Source organism: Lethenteron reissneri, chromosome 14 (genome assembly GCF_015708825.2).
Source record: "Lethenteron reissneri isolate LAM-NWPU_2019-01 chromosome 14, ASM1570882v1, whole genome shotgun sequence".
Taxonomy (NCBI): domain Eukaryota; kingdom Metazoa; phylum Chordata; class Hyperoartia; order Petromyzontiformes; family Petromyzontidae; genus Lethenteron; species Lethenteron reissneri.
This window is the reverse complement of record NC_083792.1, coordinates 7,167,685-7,189,468: the sequence shown is the minus strand read 5'-3', so window position 1 is coordinate 7,189,468 and position 21,784 is coordinate 7,167,685. Positions and strand designations below refer to the sequence as shown.

Below are 21,784 nucleotides of genomic sequence, written 5' to 3'. Positions count from 1 at the left end.
CCGTGGCAACGATCGCATTGACACAACCCGGTCGATTCGCACGCTCGATTCCGACGTAGTCGGAATCGATTCTATTTGTTTCGACGATCGTATGATCCAGAAACGGGTGCCGTCGATTCCCAAGTTAGTCGAAAAAGTTGAAGTCGAGGATCGATTCGCGTGAATAACTCAGGGCCACTATCCATTTGAAAAGAGGTAGGGGGGGTGAATTCGAACAGCAGGGTTATGGATAACAACCCGATCATTTGCAAGACATCAATTTGCACTTATACAAACGAGTATCGTCTTCAAACGCGTGACTGTATGATCGAATCGAAGAATCAATTTGGTATCGAGGAATCGCGAAAACTGCGGCGTGAAGAGGAGTGACGTCACATCCGGGTCAACGGCGCGGGAGTTGCACGCGGCAAGTGCGCATCGCCTCCTCACCTCTTCGCCTGCCTCACCTCATCATCTCCTCACCTCATCATCTCCTCACCTCGCCTCGTCGCCTGCCTCACCTCCTTACCTCGTCGTCGTCGCCTGCCTGACATCGCCTACTCGTTTCGTCGCCTCACCGCAAGCTCTCTCACCTCGCCTCCTGCTCATCCACGCTTTCCACATCACCACGCCTCACCGCAATCCCCCTCACCTCAACCTCGCACGCTCCCCACCAGTCCTCACCGTAACCTCCTCCTCACCCTTCGCCACTCTCAACATCCACCACACACCCTCACCAGCCACCTCCTCCTCCCCTAGAGCCACGTGAACCTCGGGGCCGCAGCTGTCTTCGCCATGGCGGCTGTCTTCCTGGGCGAGGTGCAGGGCGCGGTGGTCTCCGTGCTCGTCACGAGCTCCCTCTCCTCCTTCCCCAGCGAAAAGAGATTCTGCCGAGACATCACCGTGGCGCAGCTCAAGGTGCGCGGCGTGTGTGTGTGTGCTGCTGCGTGTGTGGTGCGGTGTTGCGTGGGTTGCTACTGGGCAGTTGGAGGCAGTCGCCCTCCAGCAACAACGGAGGGCGGAGGAGCGACGTTCGCAACAACGAGGGGAACGCCCGGGCGGATAACACATTGTCCTGCGGAGGGAGCTGGTAGGAACGTTGGGTTGCTCGGTCAATGGCCAGGGTCAACGGCGGCGTGGTGTATTCCGCAAATATGGCCGACTGTGAGGTCGGGCACAAGCCGGCGTGAGTAGGTTAAACGTTGAGTTTTATAAGGGCACCACGGGGTGACCAGCCCCACCCCACCCAGCCCCACCCCACCCACCCCCTACCCACCCCCTACCCAGCCCCACCCTCCCCACCCAGCCCCTCCCTGCACGACGGACACAATACTCCTGTGGGCTGGTGTAACCAGGAGGTTCCTACCAGTAAAATACAGCAAGTTGGCACAGTGGGGGGTACAGCTGGTGGTGCATCTGTCGGTCATCTCAGTCAGCCAACCCATGGCACCTGCTGGGTCTATCCCGAGATATCCTCTTGTCAGCTGAGCCGTCAACACTTCACGTGGCCTCAAAGTGCACCTGGCCTGGCACAGGCGCCGTGCTGACATTACCGGGTATTGGTGTGCTGGTGGTGTTTGGAGGTATGACTTGGGGGTGTCTGGGGAGCGTGTTCGATTCCCGCTCACGGCCAACATCAATGACGGTCCTTGTCCTCTACTAGGTCGACTCGGCCTCAAATGAGTACCTGGTTCGGTGTGTAACCATCGCCACTGGGGAGACAAAGGCGTCCGGGCGTGGTGCTGACCACCCACCCCCTCGTGTGCCGTGGCGGCCTTAATAGGTGCTCGCTCATCGCATTTGGTCCAATAGGCTGTACAGGCTACACAGGTGATCTTTATCTTTTGTCTGCGCTCAGGGGTAGCTGGAGTTGGTCACGTGAGCCTCTGCAGCATGGTGTGTGTGTGGTGTATAGATTGTGTTGTTGAGCATTAATTGATGTGCCGTGTGTATGCTCCGGTGTGTATGGCGTGCTGTTTACGATGTCGTGCTGGTGTAGGGGAAGCTGGAGATGATCACGGGGGCCCCCGCCGCGGGGATGCGCCTGCAGTTGTTTGGGCCCCATGACGAGCCCCTCCCCGAGCTCAGCGACGACGATGCCCAACTCGGATCCTACCCCGTGGACAACGGCTGCCGCATCCACGTGCGCCATAGCGCATACCAACACGGGGGTCCTAAAATTGAGGGGCGCGGAGGGTGCCTAGGGATACCATCAACGTCCTGGGATTGTCTAGGGATACCACCAGATTCTAAGGGTTCTGGGATAAGGATATGACCAGGGCCTGCAATTCGGCATTCTAGGGATACCACGAATCTCTAGGAATACTACCAGGGTCCTGGGATTCAGGGGATCTTGGGATAATAATGTTTAGTTTCGCATTGTTAAAATTGCATATTACAATCGCTAAGGAGCCACATGCTAGCTGGAAGGCAGCAGCCAGGTGGTGAGTCGGTGCCAACAATTGCCCAAGCTCTGCAGTCCTATACATTGCGATGTGTTGAGCTAATGAGTGTTTATGCATGCGTGAGGAAACCCGAGCACCCATAGAAAAAGCAGGTTGCGAAGGGGCAACACTATCCCTAACAGAAGGAACATGATATTCGTCCGCACTTTGCTTTCCTGCATTTTTGTGGTGAGCCAGAGTATGGCTTCTCAACGCCCACTGAGAGGAATGTCCCTGATACACAACCCTTGCCTCCAAAGTGCTGGATTAAAGGCCACGTGCGTAGCCACTACCGGATGCTTTGGTCCTAGGATTAGGGGGTGTCTTAAGGATTCTGGAAAATACCACCTGTACATATGGGATGCTTGTATAATACCGACACTGGCATGTGTGCACCGCGCTCTCGCTCCACACCTCCCCCACCAGGTGATGGACGTGACGGGGCAACAGAAGGGTGAGTTTGAGGACCTGTCGTCTGTGCCCAAGTACGACATGCAGGAAGACGACTACGAAAAACGCTCCGGTCAGAATCCCGTTCGCTCGCCCGTTCATTCGCTCGCCCACTCACTCCTGGACAGATTTGCACACTCGTCTCTCTCGCTCGCTCTTCACGCTCGCATGTCAACAGTCTTGCAGTCGTCACCCTCGTCACTCGCAGATTAACACCTATTTACACAGTCGATGCTTAATCACATTTTTTACTCAGGTGATGCAAAGAGGTGGTGGTGGTGAGGTTGTGTGGGACCGTGAGGTCGTGTAATTGGTTTAAGGAGATGTGATGTTAATTGGTGTGAAGAGGTAGTTTAAGAGGTAAAATGCAGTGTGGGATTTCTTTTAAGAAGTATTGTGATGGATGTGTTTGTGTGAAGAAAGTGTGATGTGATGTCACGGTCCTGTGAAGTTTGTGAAGAGGTGCAGCTGCATTAAGTTAATATTTTAACACCCACTCCCTCTCCATGTACCTGTCATCACACCTCGCACAGAGTCGGTGCGCACGTTCATGAAGCAGCGGCGGCTGGGCCGCTACGACGAGGAGATGCAGGCGCAGCGCGAGGAGGAGCGGCGCAAGCGTGAGGAAGAAGAGAAGTTGGCGGCGAGTGCCATCACGGTCGGGCAGCGGTGTGAGGTGGAAGTGGTGGGGCAGCCACACAAGCGTGGAACCGTCATGTTCGTGGGTAAGTGGCATGTAGGTTTTGGTGGTGTGTGGGTTTTGGTGTGCGAGTGTGGTGTCGTTGCCGTGTGTGGTGTCGTGTGTGGTGTCCTATGTGGTTTATGGTGGTGTTGTGTGTAATTAAAATCTGATCACGATTGTCAGCATTATTATCTTAGGTAGCAGCTGCGGTATGTTTGACACCTTTTAAAACAATGTAAATGCTATTTGCCAAACATTGCATTGCTGTAAAATAATCTGCAAATTACCAAATTGGGGTTGCACATAGCAACATTGCCCTGGACTGTAAAAACTTGGCAGGACCCTCATAAAAAGCCTTGAGACTTGGTTGCCTTCATCGCCTACCCATAATTCCACTGCTGGCATAGGTTGTAGTGTCATTGTGGTTGCTGGGTGTGGTTGGCTGTAAATGTTTGTGATTGGCTGTGAGGTGACATAACGCTCCCCCCACCCCCCCAGGTCAGGCAGACTTCAAGCCAGGGTTCTGGGTGGGGGTGAAGTATGACGAACCGTTGGGCAAGAACGACGGCAGGTGAGGCCTCGCCTGCTCATAGCACAGGGTGGTGAAGTGTGTGCAGAGTGTGCTGGTGGGTGTGGTTTGAATATAAATGTGTGGAGAAGTGCCGAGTGGTGGGCCCGGTATGTTTGGTGCAATTACTGTGGCGCGTTATGTCCTGTTTGCGTCTGCCTCTTATGTCAACTGGGCCTATAATGCATAGCAATGTCTGGTGGCTGCCTAAATAGCCCCTCGCTCACATGCTCTTCCCGTGGCTGCGTGTGCCGTGCAGTGTGGGTGGTCGCCGGTACTTTGAGTGCGAGCCGCGCTACGGCGCATTCCTCAAGCCGATGTCAATCACTGTGGGCGACTTCCCAGAGGAGGACCTGGGTCTGGACGACGAGATGTAAACACGGTTGACCGCAGCACCATCATCTATCTGCATCATCATCACCACTGGGTCTCGTGAAGGATCGAGGTGCTAACCGCGACATTTTACCATCGCGTGGAGCCGAACTGTGACCTATAGAGCTAAAGGGCGGCATCGCCACCGTCGCATCGTAAAGCAGGAATCGTCCTAATGGTCACGTCGGCGGGGCACGACGCAGTGCCTGGCTTGTTCACTCGCATGTTCGCTCAATCAACCATCCACTCGGTCACCCACGATGCTGGACTAGCAACACGGGCCCGACTATTGCCCCCGTTTACACGATTCACCCCCCCCATGAATGATTTGAACATTCCGTGTCGCACTGTGACACCGCGATTGGTGAACGTCATTCATATATGCGTCCACGCAGAAATATTTATTATAAACGCGCTTAAAAAATTACAAGTGTTTGTGTGTTTGTGCCTGTGGACTAACATGTTTAACAGATGCGGGAACGCACACAGTCCTAATCAGAGAAAAGCACTCAGACGGTGGCAAAAATGGGCAGTTATCCCCTTGCCCGGAAATGTTTAAACGGTCATTATACATTTTAAAAAACTATTCAAATGTTATTCATTCATGTAAAAAAAACACATTGCCATTATGACCACAAAATAAGCATTCACCAAGGAGAGTTTGATGCGAACTGACACAGGAACACTTGTTTTTGACACGGTACCTCTTGGCCATAACAATTTTCTCTCCCTCCAAAATGCTGAGCTTTGTGTGCCACTAACGGTTAATTAGCCATCGATATTGGAAAGCCTTGTTCCCTTTAGCTCAAATCAGTCACCCGTTGGTGTGTCGCTCTGCTGGGCTCACACTGCTCCGACATGGGGCAAAGCTGTGATTGCATCATTCCCCTCCCTGTGCTGTGAAAGCCTGAGCTGCCTTGCATTGACAAAACAAGACTTAAAATCTTCCCATGCGCTGCGGAGGTTGCATATGTGTTTACCATTGCCGGAGACGGGTACCAGCGGTGTCAAGATCGGCCTATGGAGGACATACTGAGCGGTTGGAAGCAGCCGCTCAAGTAGCAATAGCTGGCGGAGGAGACGCTCACCCTGAGTGGAGCGCCCGGTTTCTAAAACGCAGCGAGGTGGCAGCGGGCGGCACAAGTGGTGGTGCATCTTGCCAGTCTTGGGCACTCAACCGTTGTTAACACCTGTCTGTCCCATGGCCTGCTGACAAACCTTTAACACTTCACGTGGCCCCCGAAAGTGTACCTATGTAGGCTGGCACAATCGATGGAGTGACATCACCGTTGCCGAGTGACGAATGGCAGCTGTTTATATTGATCAAAGTTGTGTTGTGTGTTCTGCTGGAGCTGGAATAAACTGTTAAATCACTCTGTGTAGCTCTAACCCTACTCAAGGCCTTTTCCCATGTACGGTGACGCACCACTCATTAGCATTCCCGTAACAAAACTCATTTTGATGGCCTGCAGCATTATTTTTCGTGTCACATCTGCATGTGCCTCCCTTTCTTACACCAGTACCAGCCTCACCCACCCCATGTGACTTGCCAGGGATTCTGGGAGTCCAAAACTGGAATTAATGATCGAGTTAATTGAGAAATAAAGGAGAGGACTGTTGCTGGGGGTGCTGATACTTCTGCCGGTGGTGGTGGTTATGCTGAAGGTGTTGCTATTGGCAGTGGTGGTGGTACAGCTGCCTGTGGAGAGACACAGATCTCTGTGGGTCGCGCCAGTCAGGGTGCTGGAGCGCCGGGTGCCCGATTGGACGAGCTAAAGGCACGTGACCGGAAGAGGGGAGCGCCGGCCTTGATAGAGCAAGGGGCAGGGGCCAAGGGATAAAGGGGGAGTGTAAGGGGGACTCGGGGCTCGTTTCGGGGACCAAGCTAGAACACGCGCACATAGTGAGCAGCCTAGGAAGTTAGCCACACTTAGCAACAGAATCCGGTGTATAGTTAATTGTTTAATAAACACGTTGCCTCCTACAACAGTGTGTGCGCGCCTAAGTTGACATACACGACACCTGCATGACCGGGTGTTGAGCTGGTGTCGTGTGGATGGCACCGTCACGTGGTCCCGGTGGCGGCCGCTCCTGCCACCACCCCCCCGCCTCCCGCCGCGTGCGGCCGCCAGAAAAGGCCGCTGAGGGCGTCCTGCAGCGCACGGCGGCAGGCGAGAGCGGAAGAGTACCCGCCGCCTTGATCCAGGGATGAGGCCGAGCGCACGTGACTCAGATACCTGAGGGACACCACCAACACCGTGGGCACCATCAGCAGCAACAGCAACTGCTTATGATTCAATGCCTGCAATTACAGTTGCTTTGTGAAGATTTGTCATTTGTGAATGTAAGCACGCCAGGAAAGTCTCGCCGAGCCTGAAGACTATTCAGGAGGGTCCTGCTAAGTTTTCATAATAGGGGGGGGGCGATGATTGCTATTAGATTCCAATTGGGGGGATTTGCCGGCACACAATGGCCTACTTTTGCGAATTATGTCACTTTTACGTCCACTGTGAAGCAGACGTGTTTTTTCTGATTATTACACCCGCTGTATTCACCAAGGTGGCCACTAGATTAAAGCCGTGAATCGTGGATCTCTGCAATAGACCATGTCCACCACTATCGGCAATGCCAAAAGCATGATCAACAGCAGCAGCGTAAACAAAATTACCAACACCAGCATCCGCAACATCGTTATCGGCACTAGCCATTGGCATCGGCATTACCACCAGCATCATTACCACCAGCATCACCATTGCTATAAATCACTGCCATCATCAGCCTGGCACTACCACAGCATGGGTTGTGGTGGTTGTGGTTACCCGGCGGGCCCCAGCTCCTCCTCGGTGGGGGCACGGGGCCCCCACGTAGTGAGCTCCACCGCACGGTAGGAGAAGAGCGACTCCTGGGAGCACATAACAGGCTCCAGCAGCACCTTCTACGCACAGCAAACATCACCGACACCGTCATGACAATCGCGCACCGTCACCATCTATATCATCACCAACATTTGTTTTTTTTTGTCATTTTGGTGACCCAGGTTGCTTTTGCAAATGAGACTCAACCTGGTCTGTTGAGTTCTGGTTATAACCATCATTGTTAACATCACGCACCAAAACGTCACATTCTGTGGAGTGCTGGTGAGTGTCGCACCATCTTAATGCCGGTGGAGAAGGTGGTGGAGGGGGGAGCGGGTGGGTGGAGGCGACGGAGTTCGCGCTCGCCCTGAGCCACGCGCTCACGGTGCTCGGCCAAGAGCAAGCGTGCTGGCAGCTGGGACGCCTCCTACACACGCACGGGTACACACACACAGCTATACATCAATACATACACAGCGATACATCAATACATACACAGTGATACATAACATACACAGCTATACATCAATAAATACACAGTGATACATCAATACACACACACAGCTATACATCAACACATATACAGCGATACATCAATACATACACATACGGCTGGGACACCCCCTACACACATGCACACAGCTGGGACGCCTCCTACGTGAAGATGGGCACACATACACGATGCGGGAGCCACGGTGAGACCTGACGAGGCTTGTTGAATCTCGGCAAGTCTCAGTAAGGTCCCTCGAGTCTGACATTTGGCAAGGCTCCGCGAACTCACCATCTGGTCCAGCAAGGCCTGCGCGGCGCGTTTGCGCGCATCGCGCTGCTGCTGCTCCCCTTGCAGCAGCTCAAGGCGCCGGCGCTCCGACTCATCGAGCTCCCACTGGAGCCCCACGCACAGCTCCTCTTGCTCCCGGCTCTAGAGCACCACAGCACACAACAGCCGCCACCATTCGCCACTAAGTGTCATGACGTCACCACAATGCTTGTGCGAGGTACGCTTTGAAGCCATCGCGTAGATTGTCGAAGGCTCACTGGCAGGTCGCGGGACAAACCCAGGTGTTGTGGATTAACTGGCTAATAGATGCATCATCTGTGCTCCCCACTGTGCAAACTGTAGAGGGCAACAGCTTCCAACTACCCATTAACGTCCTTTACGAGCCTCCTCCACAAAAGCCGATCTTGACACCGCCGGTGCCAGTTATGGGCAAGTCAAATCAGCTCCACATGCGCCTGTACCACACCAGTTTATCTCTTCCCCTGCCCATGCCGCGCTCGGCTAACCCCCTCTATCCAGCTAAACAGAATCTACTTCGTGCAGATCTTCCTTTAAAGGGGTCCACATTTCTGCAAGCATAGAAAAGTGGGGGGGCGCGCACACACACACACCACGTACCGTCTTGACGCGGTTTTTCTGGATAATGTCACGGTTGTCGCGCTGGTATTGCTCCATGCACCGCTTTGTGGTTTCCACATCCACGTTGTTGGTCAGGTTAAACACTTGGGGAGAGGGGCAGGGGGTCAATGTTGGTTAAACTTTGTAGCAAACAAGGTGGGGTTGGTGGTGTGGATGTGTTGGGTTGATGACATGCGTGTGGTTGGTGATCTGTGGTTTGGTGGAGTGCGGTTGGTAATGCAGTGTTGGTTAAATGGTGAAATGTCTTTGGTGATGTAGGCGAGGTTGGGAGCGTATCAGCGGTACCGATATCTTCTATCTCCTCCAGGTAGTCGTTGTACTCGCGGAGCGATGGGAAATCCTCCTCCCGCTTGTTGTACCTGGCGGGTAAATGCATGTGTGGTTGGCAGTACAGCAAGTGGGTTTGCGACCCTATCTGTGTGGAGCTGGTGATTGTCACCCCCTCTGCATGGTGGGTTTTCTGCTATCTCCATCCCTCCTGTCTATGTATCTGTCTCCATGTCTCTCTTTGTCTCCCGATGTGCCTGCGTCTCTGTCTCTCTGCGTCTCCCCGTGTCTACGTCTCCCTGTGTCCGTGTCTCTTTGTGTGTCCATGTCTGTCTCCCGATGTCTCCGCGTCAGTGTCTCTCTGCATCTTCGTGTCTTTGTCTCCGGGATCTCACGTCTTGAGTACACGCTTGCGGATCTCCACCTCCTTGTCGACGAGGGCATCCTCGAAGAGCTGCACGCGGAACGCGCTCTTGCGCAGAGGCGTCGCACAATCGGGGCACGAGCCGGCACCCCGCGCGAACAGCATCTCCACACAGCTCTCACACCTACATACAGCAGCACATACATACACACACAGCACCATCCACTCAGCTCTCACACCTACATACAGCAGCACATACATACACACACATACAGCACCATCCACTCAGCTCTCACACATACACATAGCACTATCCACTCAGATCTCACACCTACATACAGCAGCACATACATACACATAGCATTTTCACACAGTTCTCACACCTACACAGCAGCACATACACAGCACCATCCACTTAGCTCTCACACCTACACAGCACACACACATAGCACCATCCACTCAGCTCTCACACCTACATACAGCAGCACATACACACACATAGCACCATCCACTCAGCTCTCACACCTACACAGCACATACACACACAGCACCATCCACTCAGCTCTCACACCTACACAGCACACACACATAGCACCATCCACTCAGCTCTCACACCTACACAGCACATACACACACAGCACCATCCACTCAGCTCTCACGCCTACACAGCACATACACACACAGCACCATCCACTCAGCTCTCACACCTACACAGCACATACACACATAGCACCATCCACTCAGCTCTTACACCTACACAGCACACACACATAGGACCATCCACTCAGCTCTCACACCTACATACAGCAGCACATACACACACATAGCACCATCCACTCAGCTCTCACACCTACACAGCACATACACACACAGCACCATCCACTCAGCTCTTACACCTACACAGCACATACACACATAGCACCATCCACTCAGCTCTCACACCTACACAGCACATACACACACACACACAGCACCATCCACTCAGCTCTCACACCTACACAGCACATACACACACAGCACCATCCACTCAGCTCTCACACCTACACAGCACACACACATAGCACCATCCACTCAGCTCTCACACCTACACAGCACATACACACACAGCACCATCCACTCAGCTCTCACACCTACACAGCACCACATACACACAGCACCATCCACTCAGCTCTCACACCTACACAGCACATACACACACATAGCACCATCCACTCAGCTCTCACACCTACACAGCACATACACACACACAGCACCATCCACTCAGCTCTCACACCTACACAGCACATACACACACATAGCACCATCCACTCAGCTCTCACACCTACACAGCACATACACACACACAGCACCATCCACTCAGCTCTCACACCTACACAGCACATACACACACATAGCACCATCCACTCAGCTCTCACACCTACACAGCACATACACACACAGCACCATCCACTCAGCTCTCACACCTACACAGCACATACACACACATAGCACCATCCACTCAGCTCTCACACCTACACAGCACATACACACATAACACCATCCACTCAGCCCTCACACCTACACAGCACACACACAGCACTATCCACTCAGCTCTCACACCTACACAGCACACACACATAGCACTATCCACTCAGCTCTCACACCTACACAGCACACACACACACAGCACTATCCACTCAGCTCTCACACCTACACAGCACACACACACAGCACTATCCACTCAGCTCTCACACCTACACAGCACACACACATAGCACTATCCACTCAGCTCTCACACCTACACAGCACCACATACACACAGCACCATCCACTCAGCTCTCACACCTACACAGCACATACACACACATAGCACCATCCACTCAGCTCTCACACCTACACAGCACATACACACATAGCACCATCCACTCAGCTCTCACACCTACACAGCACATACACACACACAGCACCATCCACTCAGCTCTCACACCTACACAGCACATACACACACATAGCACCATCCACTCAGCTCTCACACCTACATACAGCAGCACATACACACACAGCACCATCCACTCAGCTCTCACACCTACACAGCACACACACACACAGCACTATCCACTCAGCTCTCACACCTACACAGCACACACACATAGCACTATCCACTCAGCTCTCACACCTACACAGCACCACATACACACAGCACCATCCACTCAGCTCTCACACCTACACAGCACATACACACACATAGCACCATCCACTCAGCTCTCACACCTACACAGCACATACACACACAGCACCATCCACTCAGCTCTCACACCTACACAGCACATATATATAGCACCTTAACACAGCTGTCACACCTACACAGCAGCACACACATAGCACCATCCACTCAATTATTACTCCTATACAGCAGCACATACACACACATAGCACTTTCACATAGTTATCACACTGACACAAATGACAAAGAACCCCTGCATAGCCTTGCCAGACTGTAGGGGCAAGTGCTGTTAGCGAGCACCTATGAAGGCCAGCACGGCACACGAGGGGGTGGGTGGCCAACACCACCCCCGGCCGCCTTTGTCTCCCCAGTGGCGATGTTTAGACACCGCACCAGGTACTCATTTGAGACTGAGGGTCTGAGTGAGGCAGCGTAGGGGGTGACAATGGAGACGGGGTGTGAGTGAGGTGGTGTACGGGGAGAGAAGGTCCCGAGCAGACGTGCAGAGTCTGAGGAGACACCGGGTATGGGGCCGCTACTCACAGCGTGTGTCCGCACACGTTCACCATGAGCTTGAGCTGCGGGTTTCGGTACTTGGTGGTCTTACACCGCGGGCAGCCCTGGTCGTCCATGGTTCCACCGCAGAAACGTCCACCTCAACCACCTCCAACCACCACCAGTAGCGTGATGATAACGCGAGGCCGAGGAGACGCGGCTATGCTGCGGCCATCTTGCCCAGGGACACGACCGCGTGTGGCGTCAGTGGGGGTGGGGCGGTCTCCCTTACCAATATGGCCGCGGGCCTAGGCTACACCCAGCCAAATTTGCACGTTTTTGAGCCACATTACAGCACGGTTTTATTGAACTTTCCTCTATTGGAATATTTGTTACGGTTTAAAAAAAGTTTAGATAGCCAATGTATTCCAACCTGCCATTGCTTGCATCTAGTTAATAATTTTGCTTCGGTCCGCCTTCAATTACTGACGTATTTAAGTGTGCATTGCACTTTATAGCAATGCTATTGTTTCAAGAGTTGTGCTTCCAGCAATTAGTTTGTTTTAGTGAACGTGTTTCCTAACTGTTTGTCTTGCTAGTATTTATCTAAAGCTCAACTTTGCAGTCTTCTCTCTTTTCAAGTTAATCAGTAATTTACTGTACACTATATTTCAATTGGATGTGTCGGATTCATAAATGGCAATAGCAAATCTAAGATGGTTAAATGTTTACCCATTTATACTTATGGTTTTATTTTTCCAAAGGCATTTTATAACAACAAAGATTAATGCTATAACTGTCAAGATATAAACAAAAATACCCAAAACGCATGTTTTTTGGGTTCGGCCACGTAATGATCTGGCCAAATAAATTTTGACTTCCTGGATCTTGTTCTGAAGATGCCTGGTGCAGTTTCAAGTGGAATATTACTGGTAGGAACCTCCTGGTTACACCAGCCCACAGGGGATTATTGTGTCCGTCCGTCGTGCATCAAAAAATGGGAGGGGTGGGGCTGGGTGGAGAGGGGAGGGTGGGGAGGGGCTGGGTGGAGAGGGGCTGGGTGGGGAGGGTGGGGAGGGGCTGGTGGGGAGGGGCTGGGTGGGGTGGGGCTGGGTGGGGAGGGGCAGGGTGGGGCTTGGTGGGGCTGGGTGGGGAGGGGCTGGTCACCCCGTGGTGCCCTTATAAAACTCAACGTTTGACCGACTCACGCCGTCTTGTGCCCGTCCTCACAGTCGGGCATATTTGCGGAATACACCACGCCGCCGTTGACCCTGGCCATTGACCGAGCAACCCAACGTTCCTACCAGCTCCCTCCGCAGGAATGTGTTTGAATAGCTCGGTTTGGTTTTCACGATTGCTCTTCAAACAATAACCGGCACGTTAAAGGCTCGTACAATACACCACAATATATTTAATTTGGTTGTGTAGTTTTGCATGATGGTGTTGCCTTATGATGCAAATCTGTCCCACTTATAACGTGGCCTTACAAAAAAACAATGATTAATCACACAATTGACATTACTGTTATCTAACAAAAAACAACGCAAACTTTGTTGTCGTGTTACTCGTAAGACGCATCTCGACGTTTGTGCCATTTCACTAATTCAGGAATGATACACCTGGCAGTCACTTTGAATTTGCCATGGATAGGGCGAAGGGGCTACGTGGCGGACAGCAGTAAGGGGCCGTCCATAAATGACGTCACGACCCTAGGGGGGCGGTTCAGATATTTGTGACGATGTATGACGACGAGCGGGGGGGGGGGTGAGAAATGTGACGTCACATCAAAATGCGCAACTTTAAATAAATATAGACAACACGTTCTACTTAATTAAATTGACTTTTTAATAAATGTTTTCTCCTACAACATCAGAGTGCAGCGCCACATTAAATACGCACTACAATGACAATAGTTTAAAGAGATTTGAAAGATGTTTTATTTTGGGGGGGGCAGAGCTTTGTGACGTCATATTTGAGGGGGGGTCTGACTTTTTGTGACGCCGTGTGACGAGGGGGGGGGGGTCGAAAATCGTCCAAAATCGCGTGACGTCATTTATGGACGGCCCCTAAGGAGGCAGTGTAGCAAAGTACATTGTTGTACTCTACTTCTGTGTTCCCTGCCTTCACGACCATCACCCAATCACGGCGTGACGAGACCCCTCATCCAGCAGTGGATTTTGACACGAATGTTTCGCTGCGGATGAAATTTCAGTCACAGTTCCTATGATCACTGTTACATTGCTTTTATGGCTTTATTTTGGTGATTTCAAAACCTTTTTTGGTTTGACCATGTTGGTGATTTCAAAAACTTTTTTGGTTTGACCATGTTTGTTTGTTGTAATACGGAGTAAGACTGATGGCTTTAATCTAAGTTGTCTTGTGGTTGTTTTTGTTTGACTTGCATCCCACTGGGATTTTTGCACACAGCGTTGATGTACGGTGCTTTTTCTGGAAGTTTTTGCTGTTTTTTCCTGGATTTTTCTGTTTGCGCGTAGTCACTTTAAGATGTTTTCTTGTTCATGTTTTTGTTTGTTGCGGTTGCACCCGATTCAAGAGCCGAATGGCTCACAGGGCTACAGTATACCAAATACTGTAAATGAAACTGAAAACTACTGTACTCTTCATGTCGCTCTCCCATACCAACATGGCCGCCACGCAGGCAACCAATCAGCGCGAACAGGAGGCGCGCGTTCGTCGCTAAAATCTCGCGAGACTGAGAAAATATCCTGGCGCGTCCGGGCTAACGCTAACATCTCGCGAGACTTTAGACTTTTTACTTAAAACTTTCGTGACTGCAGTAATTCATATTATTGGTTCTTTCGGTAAAGTCACGTAGATAGAAAATAAAATTTAAATAACAAAAGCAAAAAAAAACCCACGACGTTTCAATCGCAACACAAGCGGTCTTCATCACGCGGAGAGAAAAATTAATGTTTGTAGCTATTTAACACACGAACGCGTCGCCACTTATCGCGAGATCTGTGGTTTGGACAGCGGCGGCGGGCGGGATAGATCCCGCTCTCGCGAGACTTGGGCGCGGGTATATAAGCGCGTGTCGCCCCGCCCCCCTTCCTCCTCGTCTGCTCGCGCCGCCGCCGCTTCGTCCGCCATGGGCCACCAGCAGATCTACTTCTCTCACCCGAGGAAGTTCGGCCAGGGCTCGCGCTCCTGGTGAGCACAACTCGCTCGCGGTTCGAGGGACCGAAGAGGGGAGAGATCCCCTTTGGTGGTTGCCTGGCTCGGGAGCGCGCAGGAGTGTGTGCAGTGCGGGCAGCGCATGCGAATAAAGCCTCCTTGGGCAAGGCCCGAGTAAGGCCTCTGGACAGTGAGAGTGGTGGTGAAAATGATTGTCGATGTTACCGAGGAATTGGAGAGGTTCTATTTGTGATTGCGAGTGGTTAATTGGTGAATGAGAGTTGATGGGTAGCGGTAGAGCGGGGTGGGCACGTGTGGAGTGGCGGTGCTGCCGGAAGGCGCGCGGGGTTGGGGCCTAGGCCCCCGTTGCACGTGGGACACGCGGTTAGTCGCAGCCCGGATCTCATCGCCGTGTACATCTTTGCTCCACTGCTGGATGAAGGCTACTTCCACGCCGTCGTGTCGTTCATTGGCGTTGTCTGACTATGGATCGCCAAGCTGGGTGGTGCGGGTTGATGAAGCGGGGTTGGGGCAACACACCGGGTGTTTGATCACTGCTAGCCGCGGCCGGGAATCGGAACTTGTGTGGCCGGATTATTAGCGCAGTGCGATAATCGCTGCGCCACCGCCCCGGCTGATGTAATTGATTACCTTGGTGAGCCAAATCGTAATTATAATAATTACATTTATTAACGTGACCCAATTAACGAACCTCGTATACGAGGTTACCGCAATTATGCAAAAATCGATTCGATTAACTGCAATTATCACGATCCCACTTACTAACCCCAGTTAATGATCCGGATACCGAACGATTAATCTGATCCTTATGAGCATGTGGCTTAAAAGCCGAATTGAAGACCTGACCAAATTAAGGGTCTGGCCATTTCCTTGGGACTCTTCCCCAAGTTCACTTTGTGATCATCAACCGACCATTTGCCCTGTTCTGAAAAATGATGTTGACCTGCCCGTAATATATAACTCAGACCACAACACTTACAATATTGCTACTGCTGCTTGTTGCTGGCTGCATGACGTTGAGCATTTGAACTTGTGCTCGGCAACTTAAAATAGTTACGTTGGATTTGAGTTCTCACCTGGTTAAACAAAACTAAACTACCCTCGTTGAAATTCTAACCTAATGCTAGTTTAGAACACCATTGAGTTGGATGCCAGGAAGAGCCCCCCCCCTTACGTTCATTGCATTTAGGTTCTGCATTCCCCCATGGTGCACTTTGTGGTTCCACGTTGTGCCACCGGGATTCTAACCTCACCCCCCCCCCCCCCTTGTGCGCGTCCGACGACAGCCGCGTGTGCTCCAACCGCCACGGACTCATCCGCAAGTACGGCCTCAACATGTGCCGCCAGTGCTTCCGTCAGTACGCCAAGGACATTGGCTTCCAGAAGGTGAGGAGGCTCAACGAGCGAGGCCCGGTCTCCCGGAACAGCCGCGAGAGAGCAGCAGCCGCCGCCTTAGGCGCAGGCTGCGGCGTGGATACCGTGCAGGAGAAATTTCGAATGTGTTCGGGCGTACGTCAGCGCCACGTTGCGGCGACAAAACGTGCTAATAAATGGTGTGAAACAAGTGTACGACAGGTGCAGGAGCGGAGGTCTTGATTGTTTGATTCCTAGACTTCCACATGTAGAGAGCAGAGATTCAAACCTACAGTTTCATGTGAAGTGCCTGTTTGAATTGTGTGAACCTGGGATGTGGAGTGCAGGTTCGGATGAGTATAGAGATCTTGTTTGAGTCTAATCTGTGGTCTTGAAATTATTTTAATAAGAAGTATTGCGGTTGACAGGCTAGTGGTAACACTTGAGCCTCGCAGCAAGGAGGCGTCGGAGTTTGATTCCCAACTCTGGTGTCTTCCTATGTGGAGTTTGTATTTTCTTCCTGCTATGCATGGGTTTTCTCTGGGTTTTCTCTGGTTCCTCAAACACAATGGAACTCGTGTTGGTTAAACATCCCCCATACCTGAAAATGATACAATTGGGCTCCCACACAAAGAAACCTGGCAGGACCCTCATAGTCCTGACAATTGGGCTTTCCTCGGTTAAAAAGCCAAATAAATACAATATATGATACGCTGGAGATGCTATGCATGTGTGCACGTTCCAACATGGAATGTATGTATGTTCAACTTCTTTCGTGCTGTACATAGCCAGCTGCGCTAATCAGAGGTGGTATTTGGAGTTTTATTTGAATTGGTACTGTACCTCAGGAAATGTTTAACAATCATCTGGCAGGGCAATGTACAGCCTCGATTTATGTTTATAGAGAAGATTGGTGAGCTGGGAAAGGCTTGCCTTGGTTGGGTCATGATGATGAGAGTCGGAGAAACCGTGTTTAAAGTCAGGGGGTTCATTGGTTTAAGGTTTTGTTATGTTGGTGTTATAATTAAGTTGGGCTTTGTGGTTAAGTCAGCTTTTGTTTTGGTGGGGAATGTGTCATGGTCGTTGTATTAGGCTCGGGTTTATAGCTTGGTCATGCAACAACATCTCATGAAGCTGCACAGAAAGTAAGACCAGGCAATTGTGGCAAGAAAACGGATTTTATTATATACTTGGTCAGTCATAGGTGGAGGGGAGGAGGAGGGGACTGTCTTGAGCCTGAGCACGAACAGGGGTAGGAAGTCGAAAATGCAGATTTCTGGGGAAAGGGAGTTCCAGACCATGGGGGCAGCAGTGGAGGGGAGAGTCCTCCCACTGGACAACTTGACCCAGAGCTTCAACAGAAGCCTCTTGCTGGAGTGGATGGTGCTTGGGGTGGGGGGGGAGTAGGGACATCAGAGGGGACAGGTAGGCCGGGGCCAGTCCATGGGAAGATCTTGCAGATAGCGAGTTCGATCTTAGAATTTATCTGGAATCAGAATATGGCGGTTACGCGGTCACGTTTATGGCGCAGTTGAGGAATCTGGCAGCAATCATTTTGGATCGTCTTGAGTTTGGTGATAAGGGACATTGGGAGGTTGAGGTATTTTGGGTGGTACAGGATGTGAGGATGCCATAGAGGAGAAAGTTGCAATCGTCAGGATGTCACGAAGGCATGGATGAGTCTCGCCTACAGCCTCTGGTAAGAAACTGATGGATGTGGGAAATGTTGCACAGTTGGAAATAAGGGCCTGCAGAGATAAGTGGGGAGAGCCGAAGATCAGTAGCAACTCCCAAGGTGCCTCCGTCAGTGCGAGATTTCAGTTTAGGAAGCGCACACTCAAACCGGAGGCTTTATAGGAATTGATTTATTCATGACGAGGAGTGATTCCGTTTTGGAATTTTGTACCGATTTCAAATGTGCTTATCCTCGAGGTTTTTAAATAGCGGTAATAATGATGCGCTTCAGGAAGTCTTGTGATATGACGCGTAGCAATGAAATGGCCTTGGCCGGCTAGGCTCGTTCTGTTGGCGCTGTTTATATTGCCAAGTGAGGCATTTCTTGGATCAATTTTGCTGGTTTTCTGCAGGCGTTGCTATTTGTCATTGATAGGAACATTACCTTACAATAAAAGTTGTTTACATGTCATCTTTTTGACAGTTATTGTGCACCCCCACACACTGTTAGAGATGCAGCTAATGCATGGATGCTGTTCGCATTAAAAACACTTAAAAGTCATGGCTAATACTCTGAGAGAGGGCTTGTGATATCACTGCATCGATGTTGTGTAACACCCATGTGAGTTGTGTATAAATGTCACGTGTTACGATTTGCTTGACTGCAACTCTCCTTCTGTCTCTCCCCCTTCTCCCCTCCTCGCAGCTCGATTAAAGCCGGCGGCGGATGAGAGGGATGGAAGGCGTCGTTGCCTCCACTCTGAGCTCGCGTCGCCACCGCTGTTATTTTGGGTTTTAAATAAACGATGTGAGATGAGGAGCAGCTTCCCGAGTGTCGTGTGCGGCTGTGTCTCGGGTGATGTGTGACGATGCTTCACCTCGTTGGGAGGCGTGGGACCCCGGCCATGGCGAGCGAGGGAATATATACCGTGTTTCGCATCTCCCCCCCCCCCCTTGCTTGTTTGACGACCTTCAGCTTGGTGGTGAACTGCTGTGATTCAAGGATTGGTGGATCGTGCAGAGATGTGGAACTCCCAAACCTGGGCCTTGTGACCAAAGGAAGGCAGTCTAGCATATGGGTTTGTCAACTCATCTATATCGCGGACCATTAAGTGTTATCCCCTCGTATGTGATCGGGTATGTTTTCTCTTATCTGGTTTCCTTCAAATAAAACAATTCTTAAAATAATTAATTGGCCAAAAATTCCGATGGGAGGAGCCTCCAGAAAAAGTTATAGCCACTTCAGGTGCTGCAATGTCCCACTTTTAATGAAAAATATACCATACATAGAGGATAGCACTTTAACACAGATGCACACAGGGAGGTTCAGCACCACAGTTGTACTGTCATCTGCTTGGCCTTCTCATAGGCCAGTGGTGGATTTAGGAGTTTCATAAATCTTTACGTGATCCACCAACTCTTCTCTCAAGCACTGGATCGCGGGTATGGGCTTCCACATGCCACTGCAGTATCTGCAATGTATGTGTATTGAACTTTCGCACCATACGTAGCTAACTTTGCTAAATCGGAAGTGTGGGAAGAATTGTATTCGCGTGGAGTGGCCCGGGGTTGTGGAGATGCCTTCAAGATCATTCACCCTCGTGTCTCCGCAGCCTTGCACACATCACGCGCACGAGTTGAGCATCGCACGTTTGTATCAACTTCATGCAGACTAAATGCCCACCATTGGATAGGTTATTTCATTTGCTTGTCGACTTGTACAGCCATCTGTTCCACCTTGCAGCCCAGCATATAGCGCTCGCCGTTCCCTGGCAGACTCCCATTGCAGGCACTCGCCTTGCTTGACTTTATCTCCAAGTGTTGGATACGATCGTTACGCTGAATTGGCTACTACAGGGGTGAGAAACCGATGACCGGTGACTTAATTTCACGCAGCCTGCAACACGCAGGTATAGGAGGCCGACCACTTCAAAACTCCCCACATTTCTCCACGAGTGCAATTGGGTCCTGGAGGGAAAAAATATTTTCAACGACCTTGCAACAGAACACTTAATTTTCACACGCTCAAGTATTTTCTGTCAATTGCTGCAAGGGCCTTTTGTAATGACAAGTCATTGGTGGTCTTGTGAATGTGTAGTTGCCTGCCCGAAGGTATTTAAAATCCCATTCGGTTCTCCAAGAGGGAAAAAGGCTCCGAAACTTGGCAAGACCCTCTTGACAAAAGAGTTGTCGAGGTTTTCCAGGAAAATTATGGGAGTTTATGAAAAAAAATTTTGATAAAAAACTATGCCGATTTGGTCTAAAACATACCGATAAAAAAATTCTGTACACCTGAAATGGGAACACTGATAAAACAACTTTAAAGTGTGCAAAGAAGTATGAAGAAATGCATGCTTGAGGTTACATTTCATGTGGAGAAAGGACAAATGGATTTGAAGATGCACTGGTGAAAGACGTCCTTGACGAACGAAAGGGGGCTTGGACAACACATGGCTGTTAGGCCGGTGGACAACTGGCGACCGAGCCGAATGATGACATGCCTGAGAGGTCACGCTGAGATGGAGTGTTGATACAAAGCTCGGTGTGCAAGAGTGACATGGATTGTTGCTTCCATCACAAGACCGTGAGTGATGGTGGCTAAGGAGGCCTTCATCCGGCAGTGGGTAGATCAAGGCCGATTTGTGTGGCGTCACTTGCACGATACAGCAGTGACTGAGCGGGTGGGTTCAGGGTTCTGTGGCGTCATGGCTTGGTATGATCAAGGTTGGGATGTGTTTACTTGGGATGGGTTGAATCTGGTGTGGATCAAATAATTTAACCACGTAGGCTTCCGTGACCGGTAGGATAATACGTGTTGGTTTAGCGCAAATGTAATTTCACAACTAGCAATACGGCAATCGTTGCCCCTTACTGGTGGACGTGCTTCCTCGGAAGCGAAGTGCCCAGTCCTGTGCAGCACAGCGACAGCTACCACTGGTGGTGGGGGCTGGCGAGGCTGCCCATTTAAATAAAATGTCTATCGCTTGTCGAAGTGCGCTCGAGTTTAGTTCTGGTCACGTGGGATTATGCCAGGTGGTGTCAGGGATCAGAATTTGTCAAGTGGGGGTCAGGTCAACAGGTCAGGTTAGGTTCGCTGGGGTGAGGTGGTCAGGTTAGGTCGGCTATGATGAGGTCATGGTCAGGATTAGGTTCGCTGGGGTGAGGTGGTCAGGTTAGGTTCGCTATGGTGAGGTCAGGGTTGGGTCACGGAGGTCGGCTGCGGTGAGGTCAGGGTTAGGTCAGCTGCGGTGAGGTCAGGGTTAGGTCAGCTGCGGTGAGGTCATGGTCAGGGTGAGGTCACGGTCAGGGTGAGGTCAGCTGCGGTGAGGTCAGGGTTGGGTCAGGTGAGGTCAGGGTGAGGTCAGCTGCGGTGAGGTCAGGGTTGGGTAAGCTGCGGTGAGGTCACGGTCAGGGTGAGGTCAGCTGCGTTGAGGTCACGGTCAGGGTGAGGTCAGCTGCGTTGAGGTCTGATGAGGTTGAGGGCGCCTGGGCTCCACGTGTT

At 51.3% G+C, this 21,784-nt stretch overlaps 3 protein-coding genes across 5 annotated transcripts; 2 read left to right on the top strand and 1 right to left on the bottom strand.

The window, feature by feature from the left end:
• Nucleotides 1–286: 286 nt before the first annotated feature.
• Nucleotides 287–5,869, top strand: LOC133342324 (tubulin-folding cofactor B-like). Of its 3 annotated transcripts, none has more exons than XM_061551408.1 (7): nt 287–410; nt 739–897; nt 1,979–2,122; nt 2,850–2,946; nt 3,407–3,598; nt 4,054–4,126; nt 4,383–5,869. In XM_061551408.1, the coding sequence occupies exons 2-7, from the start codon at nt 775–777 to the stop codon at nt 4,498–4,500; spliced, it is 747 nt and encodes a 248-aa protein (XP_061407392.1). In that variant the 5' UTR covers nt 287–410; nt 739–774; the 3' UTR covers nt 4,501–5,869. The 3 variants fall into 3 exon arrangements, with proteins under 3 accessions (XP_061407392.1, XP_061407394.1, XP_061407393.1); XM_061551410.1 differs by having other exon boundaries at nt 308–406; XM_061551409.1 differs by having other exon boundaries at nt 371–410; nt 720–897.
• Nucleotides 5,870–6,444: 575 nt separating this feature from the next.
• Nucleotides 6,445–12,354, bottom strand: LOC133342323 (CDK-activating kinase assembly factor MAT1-like). Its single transcript, XM_061551406.1, has 8 exons — nt 12,148–12,354; nt 9,433–9,585; nt 9,056–9,129; nt 8,750–8,853; nt 8,132–8,272; nt 7,646–7,777; nt 7,315–7,430; nt 6,445–6,732 (listed from the first exon to the last, which is right to left on the bottom strand). Exons 1-8 carry the CDS (start codon nt 12,234–12,236, stop codon nt 6,561–6,563), a joined length of 981 nt encoding a protein of 326 aa, XP_061407390.1. The 5' UTR covers nt 12,237–12,354; the 3' UTR covers nt 6,445–6,560.
• A 2,760-nt stretch (nt 12,355–15,114) lies between these two features.
• Nucleotides 15,115–19,100, top strand: RPS29 (ribosomal protein S29). The gene is made up of 3 exons (XM_061551405.1): nt 15,115–15,270; nt 16,542–16,641; nt 18,989–19,100. Exons 1-3 carry the CDS (start codon nt 15,209–15,211, stop codon nt 18,995–18,997), a joined length of 171 nt encoding a protein of 56 aa, XP_061407389.1. The 5' UTR covers nt 15,115–15,208; the 3' UTR covers nt 18,998–19,100.
• Nucleotides 19,101–21,784: the final 2,684 nt, after the last annotated feature.

Bases quoted from the DNA above. Each gene is read 5' to 3' on its own strand.
- RPS29 (XM_061551405.1), top strand. From the start codon at position 15,209: ATGGGCCACCAGCAGATCTACTTCTCTCACCCGAGGAAGTTCGGCCAG. The intron at 15,271-16,541 runs GTGAGCACAACT...GTCCGACGACAG, and splicing joins GGCCAGGGCTCGCGCTCCTG to CCGCGTGTGCTCCAACCGCC.
- LOC133342324 (XM_061551408.1), top strand. From the start codon at position 775: ATGGCGGCTGTCTTCCTGGGCGAGGTGCAGGGCGCGGTGGTCTCCGTG. The intron at 898-1,978 runs GTGCGCGGCGTG...GTGCTGGTGTAG, and splicing joins TCACCGTGGCGCAGCTCAAG to GGGAAGCTGGAGATGATCAC. The intron at 2,123-2,849 runs GTGCGCCATAGC...CTCCCCCACCAG, and splicing joins ACAACGGCTGCCGCATCCAC to GTGATGGACGTGACGGGGCA.
- LOC133342323 (XM_061551406.1), bottom strand. From the start codon at position 12,236: ATGGACGACCAGGGCTGCCCGCGGTGTAAGACCACCAAGTACCGAAAC. The intron at 9,586-12,147 runs GTGAGTAGCGGC...TGCTGTATGTAG, and splicing joins AACGTGTGCGGACACACGCT to GTGTGAGAGCTGTGTGGAGA. The intron at 7,431-7,645 runs GTGCGACACTCA...TGCTGTGCGTAG, and splicing joins TCTCCACCGGCATTAAGATG to AAGGTGCTGCTGGAGCCTGT.